The 27510-nt window shown below is 37.1% G+C and overlaps 1 protein-coding gene and 1 pseudogene across 2 annotated transcripts in view; one reads left to right on the forward strand and one right to left on the reverse strand.

Annotated features, from left to right (window-relative positions):
* GUCY1A2 (guanylate cyclase 1 soluble subunit alpha 2) overlaps positions 1–27510 on the reverse strand; it is a 431189-nt gene that overhangs the window by 388952 nt on the left and 14727 nt on the right. For both annotated transcript variants that reach the window (XM_027095676.1, XM_027095675.1), the window contains exons 2-3: positions 9737–9798; positions 1950–2071 (exon numbers count right to left, since the gene is read on the reverse strand). In XM_027095676.1, coding sequence (XP_026951477.1) covers positions 1950–2071; positions 9737–9798 — 184 coding nt within the window. The remainder of the gene's footprint in view (positions 1–1949; positions 2072–9736; positions 9799–27510) is intronic.
* On the forward strand, positions 16909–17933 carry LOC113614284 (60S ribosomal protein L7-like 1; annotated as a pseudogene).

The following is a 27510-nucleotide window of genomic DNA, read 5'->3' on the forward strand; positions in this document are numbered from 1 at the left end:
TTGTGCTTTTTACATTTTGAGAACAACCCATCATTATTTACAGGGAAAAAAATTAGACCTAATATCTGTTTTCCAGAAAAATTTAATATTTATGGAAATCTAAACCCTGTTATACAGTCCCCTTCTAAATTATAAGTACTTATTTAAAAACTACTCTTTCCCTAATACCATCAGGTAGCATACTGCCTGCTCTTCTTTTCACTCACTAACTTAATCTATCAACTAAGCTATGCTGGGCCAACAGTATCACCTGGTGTTTACTATATCAAATTGTCTGACCTAGAGTTTCTTGTAGGAATTGTGTACACTTATTATCAAGTCACAGTTCAGAAAAAGTCTTTAGTACTTCTTACATATTCATCAACTTGTACACCTCTTACTCCCTCTAACTCAGCGATTCTCAAAGTAGGCAGCATAAGGAAAGGAAAGGAAAGGAGATGTGAGGGGCAGGGAATCATTTAGAAAACTAGTAATTAAAGAGAAGTTTTTCAATATATTAAAAATTCCTTGGCCAAGATTCTGATACATCCGTCTTAGTGGAACATCATCTCACCTCACCTTTTCAAAAATCACAATGCGTCAAAAGAAATAGATATCACTTATGAGAGAGTCCTGGGAAATACAAAATCAGAAAACTATAAACAGTTCTTGGGTAATGCCCAACCCCACCCCACCTTTACTCTCACCCCTTATCTTCTCCAATAATGTTGACTTGTGTAGTATGACATCCATGCAGTTGTACTAAGATTGAGGTAAGTACATCTTTTCACTGCCCATTATTGTCTTAGACAAACCACTTACATCTATATGCCTCCCCTCACAAAAGGTCCATGTTCTTATTATAATATTTTATGCTTAAAAAAGTTACCTAGGAAGAAAATGTAGTCAATGTCTAGCTGGAGTTCCAGCTTGAGTGTTAAAGCCAGGTCTGCCTCTGGGAGTCAGATATGTTTAGAAAAATCTGGTAAACTCATGCATTGAGGTCACCTGGAATCTGTTTGTAGGAGGAACTCAGGTGTCTCCAGGGAAAGTACTTACCTTAAAGGGAAAGAAAGGGGAACAAGTTTTTCCTAGTCTCCAAAATCTGATTCTGAGAGAGGTGATTCTGAGTTTTGTATGGAGTCAGTGACTAAGATTTGCTGTTCCCCCCCACCACTCCCCAAAACTCCATGGATTTCTGTCTGAGTTCTGAGGCAAAAAGAAGATTCCAAAAAAATTGAAAGAGGTATCTTTCCCAAAAAACTATGTAAGACAATAGAGCAAAAAATATTCCTGGTATGGTATCTACTTTGTGTATAATACAATGTACCTCTCACACACCAAGAACTTCAGATCATAAGATAGGATATCTCATTTATGGTACTTTATAGCTGCATGATTCAGTGCAGTTTATAACAGTATCCCTTAACATGTTGGGAACATCTAAAAACAGCCCTTTGCCAGAAATACTAGTATTTTCAAGGTAGACACCCCCCTATAAACAGGGTGCAGAGACTTCCATAGATGACCTACCTCACTGCCTTTGTAGAGTCCACTATGAGTACATGTGAGCCACCCTCCAGCCCCAACCAGGCATTCCAGAAATAGTAGAATAAATAATAATAAAGCATAGACTTTGAGAAAAGAGGAAGATCCCCAATTTTAACTGACAGTAAGAGCCAGAGAAATATGGATTACAGGAGACTAATAATACTCAGATATGAATATTTAGAAAAGTTTGCCTGGAATGTAATGTTTTCCAATCTCCAACTAAATGGCATGCATGTAATTTCCATTTAAACATCATCAGAAGTATTGAAACTAAGTCACTTGAAGACAAGGTCTTGGTCTCAATTCACCATAGTCTCCAAATCTCTCTTTGGTAGAAAATGAAACATTTACTCTTTTTTACTTTTCCCCCTTCCCCTTACTCATTCTCTCTCAACCTTATAAATATATAGTTACTATACCGAGTACGTTAGCAGTACACTGAAGAATTCCTGAGACATCTTCAATGTCTTCTTTGTTGGAATGGTCTGCATAGGAGCATCTGTTAGAAATATTGTAGAAATTCTTTTCTACATCCCTATAACTAAGAAGAAAACAAAATTAGTATATGGAGAAGTTTTTAAAAGACTCTGCAAATGCACTCATATACATACACAAAAGCATGTGTTTATGCTCTTAGCATAATGACATTTTCAAACAACTGAAGCTTTAAGACATAATTTCTGGCATAACCCATCACTAACATCAGAATAAGCAATGTGGATCTGGAACTGGAAGCAATCATTAACAAGAAAGCAATGTGTGAAAAAAATAAATGATAAGAACCAGAAAATACATCAGTTTGTATAGCTAATGTTTCTTTACTTGAGTGCTTCATAACTACTGGTAATTTGTTTCTATAATGAATTTGTCTAGAAAAAGAATAATTAACAGTGCTAATTCGGTGCGTTAGCACTAACTGTGTTGAAAGTAAACACACCTTAACTTCTATTACAGTCAAGAAATTAGCATGGATAACAAATAAGCAAATAAAGCATTTGGTGTCTGACAGAATTTGAATCATGGTCTTACCTTTTTCTATCTGTGAGACTTTGGGCAAGTAATCTAATCTCTGTTAGTCTAACTTTCCTCCCTCATGAAATGGAGATATCTCCTAGAGTTCTTACGAGGACTTAAAGATAAAATGCCTGTGTTGACTGAAACTTTTCCAGTTTCCTCTGAATTAGAGCTAAGGCACCAAAGCTGCAGAAAATAAAGGTCAAACGCTCCCACGTTTCAAAAGAGTAGCCAAGAAGACCAGACATCACCTTCAGAACTTAAGAAATGACTAAATAGTCACTGCCATTGTCACCTCACCACCAGCATACATAAGCCAAGGAACAGGAAAATTTTGAAAGAAAATAATCAGAAGAATGAGTTATTGGCCTAGGAGGAGAGCACTGTTGTTATCTCCCCCCACACACACACACACACAAACACAAGTAAAAGAGAGAAGGGGAATATTCCCTACAGAGGACCAGTTGGTGAAAGAGGGATCTACTCTGATAGAGACTGAGGCTTAGGTATCTCATTCCTCCATGAATATCTGCTGAGGTGGTGGAATTCCTGATCATCCCTCTATACCTGACTGAATGGAAGAAGATTCCAGGGAGTGTTATTAACCGGGAAAATAAATAGAGCCAAATTGGAACTGGCCTACAGTCCTACTATTTGGCAAGGCAAAAACTATGGGTTTCCCATGGGAAAATTCATATTTAGTGATATGGAGATACCACTAAAGAAAGGTGAGCTGGTGGTGTCCCATCCTATTGCTTTCCCTATCTAGAGGCTGCAGCCAGGGGCAGGGATTACACTAGCAAAACTGTGGAGTGAAATTCACAGAGCCAGAAGCTGAGGCATCTGAAGCAGTAAAGGCAGAGCCTGTACATGCACCTTGCTGAGGGCATCACAGCCAAGAGAGGATTATTACAACCAGCAGTGAAGTAAACGAGGCTTCTACTATTTCCCATTTTATTCATGCCCGATATAACACATCAGAAGAGAAAGTAATCAGAAAGGATTGGCCTAAAGCAGAGGAGTCAATAATACATGATATCACCTCTACATTGCATTCCAAGCTCCTCAGGCCAAGGTGTAACCCAGGCAGAGAGGGACAGTGAATAAGATTGGATATGAGATTGAAGATTTGAATTGGTCTGGAGTGGACTTTATACTCCCTGAAAGTACTTGGAATACAGTGCAATCTGCCCAACCTAGTATCAAAGAGGGCTCATCATAGCATGTTTGAAATGACTGGGGAGAAAAAAGTAAAAGGGTTTCATGTTTGTAAGATTAGACTCCAATAAACCAGTTAAGCAAAATGCTTACTACAGTTTCTAGAATGCAGGAATCACTCAGTAAAAGGTGGAATGGGGAGCACAGTCATTAAACACAGACAAATACAGGTTTATTTTTAAATCAAGCGCCACCATTTTAATCAGAGTGACCTTAAACAAAATATTTTTTCTCACAGTCTCAATCTCCTCATCTGTAAAAATTAGCTTAATACAGTGATCCTATGAAATAGATTGTTAGTATTAAATAAAATAACAGATATGAAGTGCCCAGTATATTACCTCAAAAACAGAGAGCAATCAATAGCTATGAGATTTTATCTAACTTGTTTTTATTCAGTAAGATAGATATTATATGTAAATATATCCAAAAAAAGCTACATCACTTTTTAGATAAAATACAGCCACAAAATCTGACCACGACAGCATAAGTAATATCACTGAAGCTTGTTTCCCAGAATAAGCAGGGCTAACACACTCCTAATTTCACTTCTAACGTTCTATTGAAATTATTCTAGCTTAATCCTTATTCAACTGTCAAAATAAAAAGAGAACAGAGGTTGGCTGTATAAAACAAACATAGAGCTCACAGTGATAAACGGAGTAATAATACACCTTTAGATGACTATAGGAAACGGTGTCCCAGACCAATATGAGTTTGGCAGCAGTCCTACCTGCGATATTAGCACAATGATGCTCATTCTGGCAAAAAGTATAAAATGAATGGCATGATACTGAATACATATTTTTCTATACTTTGATGTTTAAAATATATAATGAATTAAAATTACATCTCAGAAAGATGATCATGTTATTTTCTAATCATCGTTTTAAAGAAATCTCTGCTTTGTCTTCCCTACCATAGCAATCCGTTTTTGTGAGCTAAAGACCAGTAGGAGTGGTGTAGTATACACATGAGTGAGAGCAGTTAGATTAGGCACTCTGGAGGAAGAAATTTAGATTTTAAAAAATCCAAATTCTCTGTAAGAAGAAAGCTGTAGCTGGAATATGAACTGGGCATATTTAACTCCTGAAGCTAAACAAATGATTACAGAGTTTTTTCTTTTTCTTTTCTTTTCTTTTTTTTTTTTTGCAGTACACAGGCCTCTCACTGTTGTGGCCTCTCCCGTTGCGGAGCACAGGCTCTGGACGCGCAGGCTCAGCGGCCATGGCTCATGGGCCCAGCCGCTCCGCGGCATGTGGGATCTTCCCAGACCGGGGCATGAACCCGTGTCCCCTGCATCGGCAGGCGGACTCTCAACCACTGCGCCACCAGGGAAGCCCGACTGCAGAGTTTTAAAGGCTCAAGGAGGACAGGTAAAGGATACAGCAAGAGGAGAATGGGAAAGACAATCAACAAAAATTAAGGTGCAAAAGAGTCAGATACAATAGTGGTAATTATAATTCAACAAACATACTGATTACCTATGTATACCAAGCTGATTATATGACTTACCACATTATTATCATTAATATTTCATTTAAATATCACCCCTACCGTGCTATTATTCCCATGTTTAAAAATGAGAAAACTGAGACTCAGGGAGGTTAAGTAATCTGCCCATGATCATTCAAAGGCACAACCTGACTTTAAATCTAGTAAATCTGGTATGTCTACTTCCAAGCACATTTTCGCAGTCCATTGCTCTATACTACACAATAAAGCTGCACAGAGAGAAGGGCACAAGATAATGACAAGAATGACATCAGAAAAAATTGTCACCATAAACCAGATTTTCCTCAATCCTGAGTTCCTTTTGATTCCTAAGGTAAACACTGCCTGTCTCCTACTTATCACTTTTGCTTCTCACTATTCTTCCCACCCCACACTGCCCCAAAAGCTAGTCCATTCCCTAGAAGCTTGAGTTAAAGAAAGGCTAACATAAAGATGAACAGTCAGGGCCCTCTTTTCTCATTTTAGATTGAGGGAAGAAGACTGCATATGCAGAGTTTACACAGCAATCAAAATTTACCACAAAGTCAATCTGACACATTGTAGCAGAACATTAAGCATAAATGGAAAACTATGCAAATAAATGAGTATAATTTATGCCATAAAAAGAAGGATTTTGGATACTAGAACTATAGATTTTAGAACTATAATGGACCCTAGGGATTACTCATTTTACACCCCCTTCCGAAGCATAATTTATTCTTTTATCCACTATATACATACCTCTGTGTACATATCTCTAGGGTACAATGTATTAATTTATTCACACTCCTCCCTCCCCCCAAAAAACTGTTAGTTCCTCCTATGTACCAAGCATTTACAAAGACACAATAATGTAAGAGTAAATAAGATAAATAACCAAATAAGAAAATAAACAAGATAATATAAGCTAATGATAAGTACTATGAAGAGAGATAATAGAGACTAATGTAGCAGAAAATCACTGTGTTTGGAGATTGAGGTAGGGGATTGAAGATTACTTTAGGTGGGTGTCATACCTTCCTGAGGATATGACATTTAAACAAAAACTTACTATAAAAGAATAATCCATGCAAACATCTGGGAACAGAGCATTCCAGGTATATGAAATAGTATGTGCAAAAGCCTTGAGGCTAAGCAAGCTTTGGTATAGTTGAGAAACCAACAGAAGGCTGGAGTGGCTGGAGTGGAGTGAAAAGTGGGGAGTGGAAGAGGATGAAATCAGAGAGGTAAGCAGAGGCCAGATCACAGGAATAGCTCAGCTTTTATTCTATTACAGTAAGTTATTATATGGTTTTAAACAGGGATTTCAAAGCATGATCCCTGGACCAGTAGAATCAGCAGTATCTGGGAACTCCTTAGAAATGCCAATTCTTGAGCCCCACCCAGACATACATGATCAGAAACTACAGGAGTAGAAGCCAGAAAACTAGATTGGAATCTCTATCTGAGAGACCATGGTGACAGTGGAGATGAAGAGATGAAGATTTATCATACCGCATGAATAAATTATTTAAGCACTTATTTTCCCAGCTTGAATGATCTCTATGAATAAATAAATGGACAAGTGAATGGATAAGTTAAGGAACAGAATAAATGTTTAAAGATAAAGTTGCTGAAGTACAGAGAGGCTATCTTACTTCCTAACAAGAGGCTCCATCGGCTACTCTCTCCCAATCCTCCATCTGTCTGATCCTTTGAACAGCTGCTCACTTCATTCAAGTCTAGGTCTTGGAGACTAAAAAAAGCCTCAGAGAGTTTCTATGGGCCACTGGTATAAAAATTCATTAAGGCGCAAGACTATACAATCCTGGAGCTCTGATAAATAATGCAGATCCAAAGGCAGAGTATCAAAACAGAGGAAAGGGAAGATGGGAAGGTTAGCGGTTGGAGGCTGAATTATGAAATTAAAAAGAAAAAGGCTAGCTCCTACTCTCTGTTACCCATTCTGATTCATCATCCAACCCTAGACACCTAAAAGCTGAATTATTTCAAGACAAGCTTTAGGCAAAGCCCAATTTCAGGGATTAGGAAAAGCACCTCTTTCCCACCCTCACCTCCCCAGAAACATGTAAAATAAACTTTCCAGCACTTGCTTGCAATTGCCTGAAATCCCTTTAACTGTAAGAAACACATTCCTTTTCACAGTTAGAGATAAAATTGTGTTTTCTTAAGAGGAACAACACATATGAGTGAATACATTTTAATCCAAGTGTTAGCGATCATAGATGCTCTCCTTTTTCAGTATTGAAAAAAGAAATTGAGAGCAGAAAGATGGACTCTAAAAAGGCAAAGAGGACACTAGACAGGGAAACCATGGCCCTGTTTATCTTCATCAGCATGAGCACAGAAAAAGACAGTGAGCAAAGGCACTTCAAATCCTCAGAAGGTAGCCAACACCCAAGCAAAAATATGCTACTAGGTCTTAGAACCAGTAGGACATTAAGATACCTCTTTATATGAAAGTCCTATACCCTGTCTGTTCTTTAAATAGTGTCTGCAATAAACAGAACTAGGGAAAGACCATTTAGGCAATGAACAAAGAAATACCACAGGCTATGTCTACAGAGATTGAGAGGAGAGTTGAGGCAGTTATTTAGATGAAAGAGAACTCCATCCTACTAATGGAAAAAACAATTTTCTGCTGATTATAGTAATACAGTTTAGTTATCTAGTTTGATCATATTTATAAGATTCCCACTCTGACTTGCCATGAAGACATAATTTAGTTCACAAATAAGACTATTTCATCAGTCATTATTTGATTTCAAAACGGAGAGGGCACTCATAATTCCAGAAATAATTTGCATTTCATTACTGGTATTGTCATCAAAATCTTAAAAATAATGATGATAATAAATATGGGTAAACAAGCATGTAGTGCTTACCACATACCAGGAATTGTTCTAAATACATTGACTAGTTTAATCCAAACACCATACTTGAAAGCAGCAAATCCAATGAGAGTGATTAAGTTTTATTTTAGAGTACGTAGGAAGAGATTAACTTGACATTATTTATCTCCCTTAAAATAAACCATTTAAAACTACAAATACCCTCAAATTAAAAACCATCTCATGAGTTTAAATAATATGTTTTTTCTAGTACTGTACTCTTGAGGATTGATATGACCAAGTTTCAGGGCAATTCCCTTTGAAATGACAGTTAACATAGTCATCAAGCACTTAAAGTATATGGCATTCTACTTGGTACTAAGATTATTTTTCCACTAAGTTTTCCTCCCTTTTGTTTTATTAAAAAAAAAAAAATTCACACTATATCCTAATAGCCAAAAATATGTTCTTGATCTCCATGGTAATGACTATTACCCATAAATGTTAAATGATTCCCCATAGCATTTCAAGAGGTACCAGGGTTTGAAACTTGACTCCTCATAAGTTCTTAAACTTCTACAAAGATAAATAGCTGTAGTATATTGTACATTTAATTTAAATAGCTAGACTGCATCTGAAAGTGAATTTAGGCTTCTGTATTCGCCAACTGCTTTCTGCCATACCCAATCAAGGATATACTTTACACTTATTTGGAGCTTCCTGTTTACAAAATACTTCCATTAAAATTACCTCATTTAATAATGACATATAATCCTTGATTTAGTTGTTACCATCATCATCACCCTTTAAAAGAGATAAAGTTACTTTAAAGTTCTATGTCCTTGTGAGGCCTTGAATTCCTGTCTTTTGACCTCAAATCTTCTTACTTTACATCATACCACAACCATTTCAGGAAATGGGGAATAAATAAAGGAAATATGTAGCATGTGACTCTAACTAAACAAACACTTCTCACTGAACTGTGTTAAGCTTGTAGTGAATTTGATTAAACTTTACTGAAGGATCCTAAAATCCCATTTAAAGCCTCTTGGTTGGTACTAATAAACCTTATGATATTACTAAGGCAAAATATGAGATTCAGTGGATGAGAATGAGAGGGTAAGAGCACAAGAAGGAAGAAAAAGGAAAGCACTAGCAAAAGGGATTTTACTTAAAAGGATTCAACACAAATAAACTAAAGGAAATCACTCCATGGGGCTCCTATGAGCTCTCACTTCACACTGAGATCATAATCATTATGCAATAAGGTTGACTTGGTTGCCCACGTGTTCAACAGCTATGTTTGAGTAACTCTTTTTTTTAAATTGGAGTATAGTTGATTTACAATGTTGTGTTAACTTTTGTTGTACAGCAAAGTGATTCAGTTATACATATCTACATTCTTTTTATATATATTCTTTTCCATTATGGTTTATCATAGGATATTGACTACAGTTCCCTGTGCTATACAGTAGGACCTTGCTGTTTATCCATTCTGTATATAATAGCTTACATCTGTTAACCCCAACCTCCCACTCCACCCCTCCCCCAACCCTTTCCCCCACCACTTGGCAACCACAGGTCTGTTCTCTATGTAGTAATTATCTTTAATTTGTCCCCAATAATAGCCAAAATCCATTTTTACTTACCCAGTAAATTGGTGTTCGTAATACTGCAATGTCCTCTTGAGAGTTTGCTGTATCATCTGGGGCTACAGAATAATAATAATAATACATTATCAGCAAATCAGTGTCATTCCCATTCTGAGTATCATAAGCAGATATGTAGCATCTGATTCATCTCATAAGAGTTTTCGTTTTACAATATAAACCCATCATGAATTCTGCCATGTATTTTCCCCACAAGAACTAATAATATGAGGCACTCAGCAATTACCCAGAATTTCCCAATTTCAAATATGATAGCATTTCCTAGCCATATTTTCCCCAATGCTTTTGTACTAGCTATTAAGTTCAACAAAATACTCATTGGCTGCCTACAATAAACCTAGACATTGCGGGCAGTGGAGAGGGGTGTACTAAACAAGATGAGTAATGCCCAGGTCAAGCCTGACTTCCTCAAGAGATTTCAAGCAAGGGTTCTAGAGTGTCCCAGAGGGGCCACAGTGTTTGGGGCAAGAAATGGGATCTGCAGAAAATACCTAAGCAGCTCATGACTGAATTTTATAATCCTCTCCTCCCCATGACAGCTAAAGACAGAGTTTCTTAATCCCAGAGCAAGAATTATTCTAGACTTATTTATGCAACAGAGCCTCATCTTGGAGTCTCAGACCTAGGGAGGCATGAAAGTGACTCAAAGATCTTAAAACACAGATTTTATTAACAAATTATAATAAGAACCAAATTCTCAGTGGCAAGGGTGTGAATTTTTTTTTTTTTTTTTTTTTGAGGTACATAGGCCTCTCACTGTTGTGGCCTCTCCCGTTGCGGAGCACAGGCTCTGCATGCGCAGGCTCAGCGGCCATGGCTCATGGGCCCAGCCGCTCCGCGGCATGTGGGATCTTCCCGGACCGGGGCACGAACCCGTGTCTCCTGCATCAGCAGGCGGACTCTCAACCACTGCGCCACCAAGGAAGCCCTGAATTTTTTAAATAATAAAAACTTCTAATCAAGCAAGAAAAAAAAAGCTTATCAAAACATTGATCTATTATAGCCATGGATGAATTTTGGGGGGTTATAATGACTCTGACACAGACCCTTCAAGATGTGAGAGCAGCATGGTAGTTTGGTAATCTTGTGGGCTGTCACTAATTAACCACACAAACCTATATAAATCTAAAAAGGTAATCTGCAGAAAGCATCTAGCACAATGCTGCTGCCTAAGAAGCAGTTAATAAATATCAGTTTATTTCCCATCCCTAATCCTTCAAAGAGATTGTCTTAAAGATATGTAATTTAAAGGAGACTACAGAGATTGTTGTCAGGGTTCACTTGAACCTCTTCCATGTTAACCTCTCTATGAAAAATGTCCAGGATAGATGTAAAAATCTCCCTACCTAATACTTTCAACATCCTCCTTGGTTGGAAATGGCTATTTTAAAGCTTGAGGAAACTGAGCTTCAATTAAATCAAGGGCATCCACTGAGAACTATTCTACACTACCATTTAGGAGAACATCTTCACTGAGCAAATCTAAGAGCTCAGATATATTCTTCACTTTAGCCAAGCCATTTCAGAAATTAATTTTAGGAGAAATCAGCCTCCAGTGTTCAAAGAAAGAGATACAGGGCAACTTCTTTCAACAGCTGTTTTTCCTTTATACTAGGTTAAAAAGAGGAACATGAGGCCTCAAACTGGTACAGATGTTTCTGTTCATAAGAATAGAATCAAAGTAGAATAGCATGCCTAGGAAAGGAAAATCATTCCTGACTCAAGAAGCAATGAGTCTGTTGAAAAATCTGAAGAGGGTGAAGCAGACACAGCAAACCTAGCACACATAAAAAGTGTGCTTTAAAAATCCAACCCATGGCCAACCTAAATCAAGTCATTATCAGTCACTGGCTCAGTACCCCTGGGATCTGAGCCTTCTGAACTGCTTTGGCAGTTTCTGAGCCAAGATAACTTTCTCTTTGGCAACATGCCCTAAAAGCAGTGAAAATCCACAGAGGAATTATCCTTCCAATAACCTCTGGTGACAAAATATGGAACAGAAAACAGGAACTAGAGTGCACAGGGTCAGTTAAGACCAGAATGACCTCCTTTGTACCAAAGGACATTTTATTTTCCTGTACCAGGAATTTCCCAGTCATTAAAAAAAGCAAATGTTTGTGAAAGGAGTTAAGCCATTTAAAGAACTGACTTTTTTCTTTTCTGAAGCAATTACTTTTACTCCCCAGCGGGAATTATATTTATAGTTTCCAAATACATTAAATGGAAAATGTTCTCTGGGCACATTCAACAAAGCTTCAACTTCATAAAGATTTATATACTTCCTACTGCTTGCCAAATCCAGTGGGCACATTCTGGTGGTCTGAACTGTAAGCATAGAGGCTGACTGCAGAGTATCCCCTGATCTTCAGAAAGCCAAGGCTGACTTCAATACAGACCTGACTCCTCACCATGGACTATTACCACGGATTCACTCCAATCTTCTTCAAAGTTTGCCTGATTCTGAGACATCTTCACATAATCTGAGCCTCTCTGGCATGAATAAAAAGCACAAAGTGAAGACCTGCACATGGGCCAAAGCCTTCTGAAGGGGTGACTTCTGCCTTGAGGGTTGTAGGGTCCATTTACTAAATGTCAATGTACGCCAGTGATGCAAGTCAGTGTAGATTAGTGGGAAAAGCAAGGGCTCTGAAGATCTGCAGATCTTCTCTCCTTTTCTTTAAGAATGAAACTCCATACCAGTTCCATCCAACCTTCAACAGACCAAAATCCCATCCCTCTTATCTGTATCTATCCTTTCTTTAAGAAGGAGTTTGGAAAGATGATTTAGAAAAGAGGATTTAAGATCAAACTGAGTTCAAAATCCAACTCTTACTCACGAACTAGAAGACCTTGGGCAGTTTACTTAAGCTATTTGAAATGATTCCTTATGTGTACATTATTTTTATGGGAATTAATTGAAATAATTAAACCGAAGTCACTAGTACATAGTAGGTGCATAATAAATGATAGTTATGACTATGTTCACTGGGTTCCTACCCTCAAGAGTCTCAAAATCTAGTGGAGTACAAAGTTTATGTTAGAACACCCACCCCACAAGTGTAATGTTTCAAGATCCTCATCAGCTAAAAAAATCAATAGACTTACCACTAATACTAATAGTGAGAAGATGGTGCCTATTCCAGCTGAGGGGAAAATAGGAAAATGGTAGCTGAATTTATAAATATTTCCAATGAAACCTTCAGATCAGTCCAGAGAGATGGTGACAAAAGCAGAAATCTCAGAAGATTGAGAATAGACCTAAATCCAGGCCTATAAGTGGGAAGGACATTGATGTACCATAGCTAAGATGAATACCTCAAGCATTATACTTTATAACTAATTAGAAACAACCCGTGAACCTCCTTCTTATGACATAAAGAATGTGCAACAGGCGAGCTGGATGATGTAATATGTTTATAGCCATATGCTACAGGATCTGAAAGACAAGGGTTGGGAAGGAGACAAAATCCACTGTCCCTATCATACAAAAGAAAATCAAAGAAGTCTGTAATTTTTTCTCTCCTTCCCCCAAACTAAGATAGAGATAGTAGCTTCCTACTGTCTCTACTCAACACAAAGAAGCAATGGACAGGAAGACAGCTGGAAAGAGAAAGCAGCCATCTGTGTCCTGCACATGTATTGTCTAGGGCTCAAAGAGGAAGTACCCAAAGCTTCCATCATGTGGCAACAAGAAGCCGTCTTCATCTCTAGTCTCATTAACAGCTTCACTCTACTTAGCAGTGACTGACCCCCACAGACTAAATGTTATGCTCATGAAAAGTCATGGGATCCAAACAGCCAGCCATGAAATAATCCAAAAAGAGCCAGAGAAATGATCCCTGAGTAGTGGGAGGAAGCAGCTCTCAGCAACTGGCCCTTCAAGCTCAGACAGCCCTGCAGAGGCTCCCACACAGTCTCTGCTCTAGATATCTGCACCAGATGGTATGGGGATCAGGCAGGAGTCAGGGAGTCAAGATGTGTGTGTGTGTGTGTGTGTGTGTGTGTGTGTGTGTATCACATGAAATGCAGTTGTCATCGTACAAAGTACACATACATCTCAATTCTACAGAGATGAAGTTGTGGCTCAGACTGATTAAGTAAGTAGCCCAAGATCATATAGCTCGTAAGTGAATCAGTCACTGCAAGCCAGGACTGGCTTCAAAGTGTGCAATATTTCTACTAGATGCTTTGAGGGTCCCTCTCACCTTTACTATTCTGTGATCCTATATATTTTTAAAGTATATACAGCCTTCATCATGCCAAAAACAAACAAACAAAACTCCACAGATAATTTTAAAATAAACTTCTCATTTCTGCTTTGTAACACAAAACCACAAGCTACAGAATTAATGGAAACAATAGGTCTGCCTTTAAAGAAACATCCATAAATAGCCATGTCATTTTATTTATTTAAGTATGAAAAAAATATATTTCAGTGTCAGAAACTAAATGATATGGATATATAATTAATTACTATTGCTCTAGGCCAGTGATTTTCAACTCTGCCTACAATTAAAATCCCCTGGGGAGCTTTTAAAAAATACCAATGCCTGAGTGCCACCCTCAAACTTTCCAATACAACTGGCAGACCCATTTGCTTCTAATGTTAGTCAGGGTTGAAAACCTTTCATGTAAGATATAAACATGATGATCAAGACCAATACTCTATAAAAGTTACCTGAATAAGTCAGCATTAATGAGAGTAGTTTCTTTACTCAAATATCAAAAGAAGAAAGCTTCTGAAAGATGTTCACACATAACTGCTAAATCAACACAGTTCCACTAATAGCTCATAGTTAAATATGATTTGTTAGGTAAACAGAGAACTATATTGCTTGAAGCATTTCCAAGTAATTCACTCCCATGCACTTATGTCAGTATTCAATTTTGTACTAACACATACATAACAATGCAACAATTAATACGATTGTTGCATTTAATCTATGCAAGGCACTGCTTTAAGCCCATTACATATATTAACTCCTTTGATCTTCACATTAACATTATGAGATAGGTTATTATTTTACAGATTAGAAAACTGAGACACAGAAAGTTTAAGTTGTCCTATGTCAACAGGTAAAAAGAGACAAAGCCAGGGTTGAAACTCAGGTAGTCCGTTCCAGAATCCAAGCACTTAATCTCCAACCTGTACTGCACATAATTTTTAACACCCTGTATTTGGTTCAGCACTTTACATTTCATGTTTTTAATGCATATTATCCCAATCGATCTTTGCACCAATCCAATGACATAGTTAGATTGATATTATCACCATTTGACTAAAAAAGAATCAAAGTTAGAGAGATTAGAAGCCCTCCTTTACAAAAAGAGCATTTTTTCCCCTAGGAAACTTCCATAATAAGAAAGCATTTTTTTAACATCAACATAAAAATGAAGAATCACATGGTTTCAAATTAATTGTTTGCTTCTTGACAACACACTTAATGTTCTTTAAACATATGTACACAAACAAGACCATAAGCAAAAATCATGAATATCTTGTCTTAGATACACTTTCACTTTCCCATCCTTAGCTTTCCCTCACCCTCTTCCCTACCCTCTGAGTGTCCAGTTTAGTTACACTGCATTCTGATAGGACAAATCCCCACCACCATCATCTAAACTCCCAGAATAGGTCTCCAAAAATCATCATTGCATATTCTCTTTCCTTCCTTCATCAAAATTTGAAATCCTCTTAGTACCCTGACCCCAGATGGTACTCAGGAGGAATCCTACTTAAAAAACTTGATCCTCAATCCTTACTAAGGTAAATGATGGTATAAATGGGCTTTCCTACTTCATATAAGATGGTCTGAACCACTAAAGGTAGAATTTTGGTAAATAGGAGGGTCAGTGAGAGATAAATTAGGGAGCAAGGAACCTTTTCATCATCCTCCAAATCACAATCCAAAGATCTCTACTTTCTTCATAACATAAGAGCATTTTGCTTATAAGGATATGATATGCCAAATTTCTTCACTTAAAGTGATCAAAATTATAATGTTAGATACCCTATCTTTATGGGTAGGCCTGTAGACACCAATGGATCAAATTATATGATTGGTATTTTTAACAAAACTAGTCAAAATAATAAGTCACGTCAAATAACCAGCATAGGTACTTCTGAAAGACATGTAATTGTAGTAATTGTCAGTCTTGCTAAAGATCCAGGCATAATATGAATTTTCCCAGCCTTTGACTAAACTTACTATATATAAGCCAAAAAGGAAAAAACACCGCAAATTAAATATAGAAACTTGAGTCAGGACCTCTGTATTTCAAGCCCAGCTGTGCTACTGACCTTTTTATAAAATTAGCCAAAATCTCTTCACCTGGGAGTAAAATACCTTGGGGAAAAAAATCCCTCCATTTTCCCATCTAAAAAACACATATAAGAAGTTCATAGTTCTCAGGGTCATTTGAAGTAAAGCATTGCAAAGTTAGCACTTGTAAACAGAGGGTCAGAATGTACCAGAGATTAAGCCACCTTTCAGGAAACTTGGAATATCATCTGTGAACTACACCAGTAATTTCCTAAACAAAATTGGTAGTCCAGATAATTAACTACAAAAAGCAAAAATGGGGCTCCCCTGGTGGCGCAGTGGTTGGGAATCTGCCTGCCAATGCAGGGGACATGGGTTCGAGCCCTGGTCTGGGAGGATCCCACATGCCGCGGAGCAACTAAGACCGTAACCCACAACTGCTGAGCCTGCGCGTCTGGAGCCTGTGCTCCACAACGGGAGAGACCACGACAGTGAGAAGCCCGCGCACCACGATGAAGAGTGGCCCTCGCTTGCCACAACTAGAGAAAGCCCTCGCACAGAAACAAAGACCCAACACAGCCAAAAATAAATAAATAAATTTAAAAAAAGAGTATTACACCTTTAAAAAAAAAAGCAAAAATGGTAAGTATGCTAAAAGAAAAAAATAAAAGTTGGAGATACATTATAATATATAGTTCTATACATACTGGTTGAAAATCTGCATGATTTCGTCCAATCTCCACTTTTATTCTCCTTGTGAACATAGGTACACATTTGAGTGACCTCATGAAAGCTTAGGGTGAAGGCTGATATTATGCTAATTGACCCACAATGGGATTCAAACTGATAACCTTGGCCTTATTAGAAGTAAGTTCTAGAGTTGGAAAGATGGTGGAGGAAGAGCCAAGAAAAAAGATCCCTTTGGTTCCAAAAACTCTCCTGAAAAAGAGGAAGGCTTATCAAGCCCTGAAAGCCACCTAGGCAAAGCAGGTGCTTTTGCAAAGGAAGGAGCAGAGGAAAGGAAAAGAGATCAAGTTTAAGCGACTAGAATGGTTCCTACATGATTTCTGGTGGCAACTACGTGACAGGGTGCAACTCAGACGACTAGAAGTGAAACCTCACGGCTTGGAAGTGCCAGATAAACATTCCTTGGCCTTTGTTTTATGCATCAAAAGGATTAATGGGGGGCTTCCCTGGTGGCGCAGTGGTTGAGAGTCCGCCTGCTGATGCAGGGGACACCGGTTCGTGCCCCGGTCCAGGGAGATCCCACATGCCGCAGAGAGGCTGGGCCCGTGGGCCATGGCCGCTGAGCCTGCGTGTCCAGAGCCTGTGCTCCGCAACGGGAGCGGCCCCAACAGTGAGAGGCCCACGTACCGCAAAAAAACAAACAAAAAAAAGGATTAATGGGGTGAGTTTACTGGTGCAGAGGACCATTGCAAGACTTAGCCTGAATAAGATTTTCAATGGTGTCTTTATGCAAGTAACTCCTCAAACCATAAAAATGCTTCATATAGTGGAACCTTATGTGACCTGGGGATTTCCAAATTTGAAGTCAGTTCGGGAACTCATCTTGAAACGTGGACAAGCCAAGGTCAAGAATAAAATCATCCCTTTGACAGACAACACAGTGATTGAGGAGCACCTGGGGAAGTTTTGTGTCATTTGCTTGGAAGACCTCATTCACGAAATTGCCTTCCCAGGGAAGAATTTTCAGGTGATCTCAGGGTTCTTGCGCCCTTCCCAACTCTGAGTGGCCCGTCACGCTACCAAGAATAGAGTGGGCTTCCTCAAGGAAGTGGGCTCACCTGGCTATCGAGGTGAACGCATCAATCAGCTCATCCGGCAGCTGAACTAAACCCAGCATATCGGAAAGCACAGTGCATTGGAAGCATGTGTTTTTGTTTTATGGAATTGTTGCCCAGTATCTTCAAGCAAGATTATTTTCTGCTGTATCTTCAGAAACTGGAGGGGAAGGGTCAGGGAAAATGGTGATGTTCAAGGCAGGCACTTTTTATCCCACTTCAGTTCCAAGAAAAAGTTCCTGTGTGTTTTCTGCAAAGACCGCCGTCCACCTCTGAAACCAGCAAAGGACTTGGGCCATGGAGGAGGGAGTCCTGTTTTATCACACCTATCCTGGGATTTAATGTTGGTGAACGAATGAACACCCACACATGAATACAAGACAGCAGTGGACCAGGCCCAGGGGCATATTGAACCTGGGGTATCCAAGGGCCTTGCTTTGGAAAGAACTTGAAATACAATTAGAAAGAAGCGCACAAAAGCAATGCTCGGTTGTCTGCTGTGGAAAAAAAAAAAAGTAAGTTCTAATTAGCAGAGCACAGTGTTCATTACCATTTAATTATTAATTTTAAACTGAATATATTTAACATATACTCAATGTGATAATTAAGTCTTTCTATACAAAATATCTTTGCTTTCCAAATATCTTCCCCTTTGTTATTTTTTAATGCCCTTCCAAAAGAGCAATTGAATTTCAGTTTGACAAGACCTAACACCATCAATACTGATTTAATCTGAAAACATATATTCTTTGAACTGAAACAGATTCAAAGGGCTATTTATTAGTTCTTCTCCACCTCAGGCAAGAGCACATTTAAGTAATCCAAGAATTTCTGTTTTCAACGAACACCAGAAAATAATACCACCACCTTTAGTTTGTATAACACTTCACAGTTTACGAATCACTTTCTTTTCCTTCATCTCATTATATATTCACAACAACCTTGTAAGTCTCAGATATAATTATCCACATTTTACAGATGAAAATGCTGAGATTCAGAGAGGTTAAGGTGTTTTGCCTCAGCTACATGCTGGAAAGAGATGTCAACTAGACAAGAACTTAGGTCTCCTATGCTATTTCTTCCACAAGCTGCTGCCTCCATTGGTAATTTATCTCACTTTGGTGACCATTAGTAAGTTATTCCATGTACCTAACTGAAATCCCTTATTTCCCTTTATTTTTTCTGTAATAGATATGAAAACAATGTTGAAAATTTTTTCCCCAAATTTATAAATGTTGTTATTTAAATAGTTCTGGTAGGATCATTAACTTCTTAATAGGGAAACTTCAGGAGAAACATACTTTCCTGGTCACCATCTTAGCCAACTTGGCTGTCTGAATAAAAATCCTGACTATGAGACAAGATGATACCACTTCTAGACATCTCAGGAAAATTGATATTGCTTTATTGCAGACCTTTGGAGAAACATGACTTCAGTCCTAAACCCTTAAACCAAACAGGACCTCACAGATGGCACAAGGCTGACTCAATCTACAAAGTGAAATAAGAGTAAGCTTTCTGGATTCAACGCTATAATAGAAGTTGAGTGCTAAGTGTCAAACAATTGGTCCAACAAGTTACATGCCCCAACTCATTTAATCCTCACAAAAATCCTGTAGGAGAGGAAAAAGTCTTACCCCAATTTTATAAATGTGAAAATTGAACCCAGAGAAGTTAAAAAAACTTGCCCGAAGTCACTTAGGTAGTAAGTATCTAAGTCTATTAAGTGTCTGATCTATATCTGACTGCCTCCAAAAGCCAAGTTTTTAATCTTCTCCTCTAAACTGAAATACAATGTTCTATATTTATCAAGGCAGAAAAGGTTATAGTTGAAAGGGATAATTAAGTCTTAGCTAGACTGTATAATTCTGGATACAGCATTTATTTTTCTGAACCGCTATTACCTATATTATAAATTAGGGGAATTCCTAGCATAACTGTTTCTCAGGGTTGGTGTAAGCATCAAATGAAATAAAACTATGAAGTAGTATACAAATATGTGTTATATGAAAAATATGTTGATGAGGAGCTAGTCAAAAAATTATTAAATTGAACTAAACTGACTATGTCTAACACCTAGGACTGTTGCTAGGCATGCCTCATAGCCCAAAGATGCCAATTATATGCTGCCAAGCTAATTAGTGCCATTTCAAGTCAGGTTTAGCAATGACCTTCATGTCAGGAAATAACTTCTAGCCTTTTAAAATATCTTTGCAGCCTCCACTTGAGCATTTCCAAAGAATTCCCTATTGTTTCCAGTACCTAGAAGTTACAATGAGGTGTTTCCCAACAAGAGCCTGGAAATGAGGGAAGTGATATTTCTCTTTGACAGTTAAGTTATAAAATTAACTCATAAAACAGGGAAATGTTTTGTTAACCCTAAATGCACCAGCTTAAACAATAGTTTGTAAATGAGTGACTGGTAATTACCTTCAAATACCAGCCATGGTATAGCTCCAAACAAAGTAGGCTACCGAGCAATAGAAAGTGGGTGAAATTAGAGAGGGCAACCCATAGGAAAGAGAAGGGGGAATAGTTTATGAAACATTACCTCTAATACTGTTCAAGGGCATACTGGTCCTCTATCACATTGAGATAAATTATTCTTAAGGTAAGGAAAATTCTTCAACCATCTTAACTAAAATGAGAGTCTCATGAATGAATATGGAGTATCAGGTCTCATTGTCAAGGCCTTCCCTACAACCAGATAGACCCTTAAACTGGATTAAAGAATTTGGCATGAAATTCATTTTGCTCTGGCTCTCCATGGATTAAAGCAAACTTTTGGTTATGACTTGGCTCCTCATGTAGCCTGAATAGGTAAAAAAAGTGCTGACCATGCAGACTTTGAGTACTAAGCTTCATTTCACAGTTATTGCTCACTTTGAAAAAGTAAACTGTCATTCAGACGCCAACCAAAGTGCCATGGGCATTTTGTTTATCCAGTCAGTGGCTAAGAGTCTGATTATTTCAGGACTCAGACAAGCCCAAGTCCTTGGAGTTTAAAAGTTTCAGACGCTGAAATATGCCGAAACCATCAAAATACTACCCAGGGATTGTCCTGTTCAGCTCTACTGCTTCAACCTCTCTTGGAAGATAAAACTCAACAAGGGTCTAAATATAATCAGATCTAGTGCTGACTATAATCTGATGATCCAAACAGATATGAAATCTGCTTACTAGGCAGATGTTTGGCAGATAATGACTGCCATGTCATCAATGTTTATGATGAACTACATTCCTAAGCTAGAGGTATAGAATAATCACACTTCTTTCTGCAAAAAACATGCAAGTCAAAGAATACTAATACTGCATGACATGAAAAGTCTTATTTTTTTCATTTAACTCTACCTGAGCACATTTTTTAACCTAGGTATCACTCCATTATATAATATCTATTATATTGCTTCCTCATTCCTTCTAGTAAATTATTTAATTACAGCATAATTATGTATGATCTGTGAAGAGAAATGTATACCCTTACGAACATAACTATTTCTATGATAATCATGACTTCCTTCATATTCGGAAATCATATGACTAGCAATGTCTTTGCTGTTCCCAGACTCTGCAGCATAAGTTAAGCTGTTGGCAGTGAGGATGGCTCACTCCGTTCATAGCTGCCTCACCCATGGGAGCCTGGAGCATACAAACATGACAGTGGACAGGCAAACTAGGTCAGCCTAGAGACAGAGCCCTGATGAAGAAAGAACACTTTGTCATTTCTAACACAGGTCTATATTATATGAACTCACAACACAGTCAGGAACTAAACAATTGGTGACAGGAGGTAAGGTTCAAGAAAACCAACAGGAAATTGCTATCAGCCACCACTTACAAGCCACAAAGTACGAAACATATGGAAAGCAAAATAGGAAATAGGGAATCTATGTGAACAACATTGTATATTGCTAAATGCTTTATTGAACAATTCATGGACATGTTGAAAGACACATCATGGTGAAAAGAGCTTAGGACCTGAAACAGGAAAACCAGGCACTAAAATAGGTGATTACAAGCTTCTTGACTTTAGGCAAGTTACTGTTCCCCTCTGAGCTTTGGTTTTCTCATCCTTAAATTGGACCTCCTTACTTCATACATTTCCTGAGTGAATTAGGGTGACGAAATGAGTATTATAAAGCATGCTTTGTAAGCTCTAAATAGATATCACTTATTTCTTGTGGTTTTTCTGTATGGAAAGTATAGATTAGCACATCATTCTCTCATAGTCCTGAAGTGGGGAAAATCAAGAAGAAAAAAAATGATGTCACTAATGTTTCGTGTTTTTAGATGTTAAAAAATGCATCTGGCGAAAGCCCCTGGTTTTTCAAAATTCTCTTCAAATCTGCTCACACTAAAAACTAACTAATCAAAATAAGCCATTTATTACAAAATTGGTTATAATAATGTGAATTGATATAGAGGTCATTGCAGAAGACCTCCAGCAAAGAACATTAAACTTGCTCACATTAGAACCAAATTTTTATCTATGTAGTATTTCTTAGCCATTTGTTTGTCTTACCTACCTAACAGAAGATTAGGGGAAAAGGGGCAGAGAGTAAAATGATGTAAAAACAGTTGCCTACAGAAGAAGGGAAATGTTTCTGGCACAGTATTTTTTTTCTCAAATTCTTTCTAGAATACTACAAGAGTTTTAAGTATCTTGCTCTGGCATTCAGCTATACAAATATCAAATGTTGACCCACACAAATCATGTACACACATTCACACCAAACCACAGAGAGTTTTAATGATATGATGCTTAGGAACAAGGTAATAATTAGCTATCATTCACTATTTTTCAGTCTTAAAAAATCATTTTAATTTCCTTGCATGCATAAGGGCTCTTAATTGGAATTTCCAAGGCAAATTCAGTGCAGGGGCATCCATAATTGGCATAATACATATTAATCCATAAATTATTCATTTAAGTAACAAGTCTCTGTAATCTCTAGGCATTATAAAATATAAGAACAACATATGCCACATAATCAAAGGTTCTATATGTTATTATTATTTGTTTTTATCCACCAATATATCTACATCATTCATACAGACCAAAAATATTAAATAATTTACTGTGTCTACAGAGATCTTCATATGACTGTGTAAGACGTGCCCAGACATACACATTTTCGTATAGTCGTCAATATATGTCACAGCATTGTGGAGCCAGACAACAAATTTGATTTTAGGAGCACCAAGAGAGCTATCCCCATCCTATCCATCCCCTCAAGGCTCCCTCCAAAACTTACTTTTCACTCCTGCAGAGGCGCTTAAAATAAAAAAAAAAAGAAGTACTTTTCAATTAATAATTTAATGTAAGGTATGTAAAATGCACATAGTCCAATTTGTCTGGTGGGAGAGACTCATAGCAGATTTTTGTGGCAAGGAGTTTTGCTACAGGAATCAAGAGAGAAAGAGATAGAGATAGAGAAAGAGATAGAGATAGAGATATATAGAGATAGATAGAGATAGAGATGGGGAGGGGGGGAGAGAGAGACTGAGAATAAAGACTACCAAAAGTAAATACTTTACAATTTTTTCTCAAACTTAATTCATAATATATCAGAGTTTACACTAGTGTAAAATGCCAAGGCAGAAACTGTGATATGCTTGACATTGATATGATTTTGCTTTTGTTTCTACTAGTTACTCTGGAAGAGCAAAATAATAAACTTTGTTACTTTAGGTTTTTAAGATGTTTCTAGACAGTCATATCTTGATTTGACTTATAGATCACATAAAGTGGCTGAATACGTTATCTAATGGCTAAAAATTGTTGTTCTGATCTTAATTTTAGATTCACATTTTATAGTTTTATAACTGTAACATTTTAATTGACCTGTATTTGAAAGTGTATTCTTTGAAAAATGAAAGTGTATTCTTTGAAAACTTATGTCTCTTGGGGTAACTTGTAGTAAAATGCTTTTTCCAACTACATATCCAACGGAATTGTTCATTTCATTATAGTCATCATTAATGCCATTGATTAATATATCCCATTGCTATAATCAAAATAACTGGGTATCTATGTTAACTATGTATTTGAGACTGAGATATTTCTCAGTAGTCAAGAATGCTAAGTTAATGGTGGAAAATTATATTTACAACTTAAAGTAGTATTTTATTTCTTCCATCCTCCCCCACTCCCATCCCAAGAATGCAGCTGAATAAGGAGACAACTGCCTAAGTGCTTAAAGAACCAGCAGGCAGCACACACCACAATTCTCACAGCTAGCCCCTTGCAAGCTGTGGAAGAAGCTCACCCATTCTCTTTCAGCAGGAAAGTTAGGTTTGTACTTTGCAAGCACACTTTTGGAGAAAGAACAATTCAGAGCAAAAGGAAAGATTGGTTTTCTTTGAAATGTGTTTATAATGGCAATGAGTTAACATAAGAGGGGGGAAAAAAAAGGGAGGCTTTATAGCTTGCAAATGATGTCATGTCTACAAAGTGTTTATTGATCTTTATATCAGGAGGAAACAATAAATCGTTCTTCACCAGCAACCACACTAGAAACTTCCTCATATCTGCCTGAAGTTTCAAATGGAATTACAGTAATATGTAGCTAAAATTTATTCTTTCCCTCAGTCTGTTCCATTACAACATAATCATCTCATCATTATCACTGCTTAAAATAAATGCCTTTGGAGGCAGATTCTTTGTTAAGGAGGCAAAAGACATTTTCATTACTGTGGCAATTTTTTTAAAAAGACACAATGAGAGTAAGTATACCTACTCCAGATTTCTACTGAATTAAATTTTTAAATTCAGAATCAGACAGAGTCATTTCTTTTCTGACCTATATAATCAATAATAGATAGATAGATCGATAGATAAACATATAGATTTCAAACATGCTATTAAAGTAAACTCAGGTTTATATCTAAATATATGATAAAAATACAATTTGTAAGGGTCTCTGCATTCTTTCCTTTCTGAAAACAAATAAATTCCTTAAGTTAGAAACCAAATATTTGTAACACAATATTCAAAAATCAAATTATCTCCCATACGCAAATTAAACCAATCACACAAGGAAAAAATGAAATTGGAAGACAGGCTCAGAGAAACACTGCACTGAGAATTTGGTCAACAGGCTTTAAAAGAGATATATTTTTCTTTTGTGGAGATCTACAGAAGAAAGATAAAATCTTTCTTAAATTTTATCCCTGAAATGTTTGCAACAGAATCACAAGAAAAACTGGTAAGGGGGGAGAGGGGGGCAGTGGGGAGCACAGATTATAAGTATTTTCTATAATTGAGACATCTCAAATTCCTGGCACAGAAGAGGCCAACAACAAATATCTGTTTAATAAACTGTTAGTTTTAAAAAATATATATATTTAGATCATGTAGAAAAAATGTATTCTTACTTGCTAATATATAATGTAAATTGACTAGTGTAGCATATTACAAGAGTATTTAAGGAAAATCCAGTAAAATACTGGATAAAAATCCAATAAAATACTTTTTATTTTTTAACCCTGCAGATGACTAGAGCCATTTTGTGCTCCATAGATCTTATGTTTTGGCTCAGGACACAATAAAGTCAAGCATGTATAGACGATGTATAGTAAATATATGATGAAGGAATAAAGGATAATAGGATATAATAATTATTTACATTTGTATAATATGTTTTGTCTATTTTGTTGTTCCTGTTACTGATTTTATTTTTCTAAAGTGCATTTGTATTTATCATCCTACTTCTTTCTTATTTGTGTAGTATAGTTAGTATAGTTGTGTAGTATAGTTAGAATAAATATCTTTATATTCACTCTAAATTTAATCATTTAACAAATACTGATCAGCTACCACATGCCAGGCACTAGTAGACTTGGGATTTGGAAGTATATAAAAATAGACAAAAATCCTTGCTTGCTGAAATTGAGTAAAATTCCCCCAGGAATGAAAAGGGAGAGGGCCAAAAAGCGCCGTTTGATTGTGTATGTCTTGTTTGGCCTTATTTTGCCTTCCACACCACCTTTCAACTGTGTAAAATATATTCAGTATAACAACAAAGTAGAGTCCTATTCACTTGGCTCCTAATACCTCAAGAGTTCCTTCCTTTAGAGACCTTTTCATCAATGTCAAAAAGAGGTCCAATGTTAAACAAAGTCATATCAGACACAGAGATGGTAAGAATATGGTATATATACATAAAATATGTATCTCAAATTACCTTTAAAACTAAAAGAGAACAAGCTAGTACAAGCATAAATCAATTTACAAAGTCTTATCTTTAGAAGAATAAGAGTAAATCTGAAGTTTTCAAAAAGTGATTTACAATGGAATATACCCAAAAATGTACACTTCATGGTTTAAATACAAAATTTCTGAAGAATGAATTACTAACATTTCAGACCTCATTTGACATCCTATGGTCAGTGTAGCTACAACAGCTAAGGTATACCTAGAGAACTGCAATTTAAATTTGACAAAATTACTGACCAATGAGTTATAATGATAAAATCAAGATAAGATCGTGATAAATTAGGTGTAAATAAAACCAAAATCTGATAGCTGTCTTTGCACTATACTCCTACTATGCCATATTGTATTCCCCTTGGGTACAGAGAAATAAGTATCCTTACTTTTGGCAAAGAAGCTACAGAATGGCCCTAAATCAACTCTATCCTTTCCCAAAGCCTATTTATCTCATCCATCTACAGCTTTTTTGACTATTCTGTTACCTTCAAACATGAATTTCCATTTCTTTAATAAACTTTGATTTGGCCTCACAGGCCCTGCCAATTACCTCTCCTTACTTGTATTGCCAAATGTCTTGGAAGACAAATTTATGCCCATGATATCCTTTATTTACTCATCATATATTCTCTCTTTATATCTCAATAAACAGGTTTCCTTCTCAGTTGCACGACTGACATCACTTCTGAAGGCCACCAGAAACCTCATTCGTACTGGGTTTGAAAGTACCAGTCTTAAATTCACATCATTTTTCAAATATCAACCATTACAACACTTGCTTCCAGCTGCTCTCCAGTCACCTCCCACCACACAACCAAACAAAAATGCATCCTAGCACCTACATTCTTCTGATTCCCTTTTCTATACTGCTTTTCAATTCTCTACTGTTCTTATTTTTCCTCTCTTTCAATAAGACAGCTTGTCAATTTTCAATATATTTGCTATTACCTCCATGAACTGCCCCCCAAACTCCAATGCTAAATCTTTAATGGTCTATTTATTGAGTCTTCTGCCTACAGTATGACAGGCACTGTGCTGAGGCTGGTGAACCAATAACACAAAGCTCACAAAGAACTCACAGTCCAGAGCCAACCATTTGCACCTAAATTCAAAAAATCCAAATTCAAGGTTATCATTATATTCCTTCCAAATACCTCCTTCCCATTGCTGATTTTTGCACTTTCATTAATGCCATCACAATTCTCAAACACACTATTGTAGGCAGGGTTCCCTGGGAAGCAGACTCTGAGAAGATTAGAATGCAGAAAGCTTATTAAGGGGTACTCTGGGGATCAATACCCATGAAAAAGGAAGAAGTTGGACTGTGATGCTATCTCAGTGGAGACCACCGCTGACCCTACGTGGAGTTCTACCTTCAAAGTTGGCTGAATTAGGTCAAAAGGGGCAAGTCTTCATATCCATATGCTGATTAGCCACTGGAATGGGGAATGACATTGGGCAAGGCATCTCTTTTCA

The sequence above is a fragment of the Aethalodelphis obliquidens genome, unplaced genomic scaffold (genome assembly GCF_003676395.1).
Source record: "Aethalodelphis obliquidens isolate GAN/ISIS:26980383/991018 unplaced genomic scaffold, ASM367639v1 scaffold93, whole genome shotgun sequence".
In the NCBI taxonomy this organism is placed as follows: domain Eukaryota; kingdom Metazoa; phylum Chordata; class Mammalia; order Artiodactyla; family Delphinidae; genus Aethalodelphis; species Aethalodelphis obliquidens.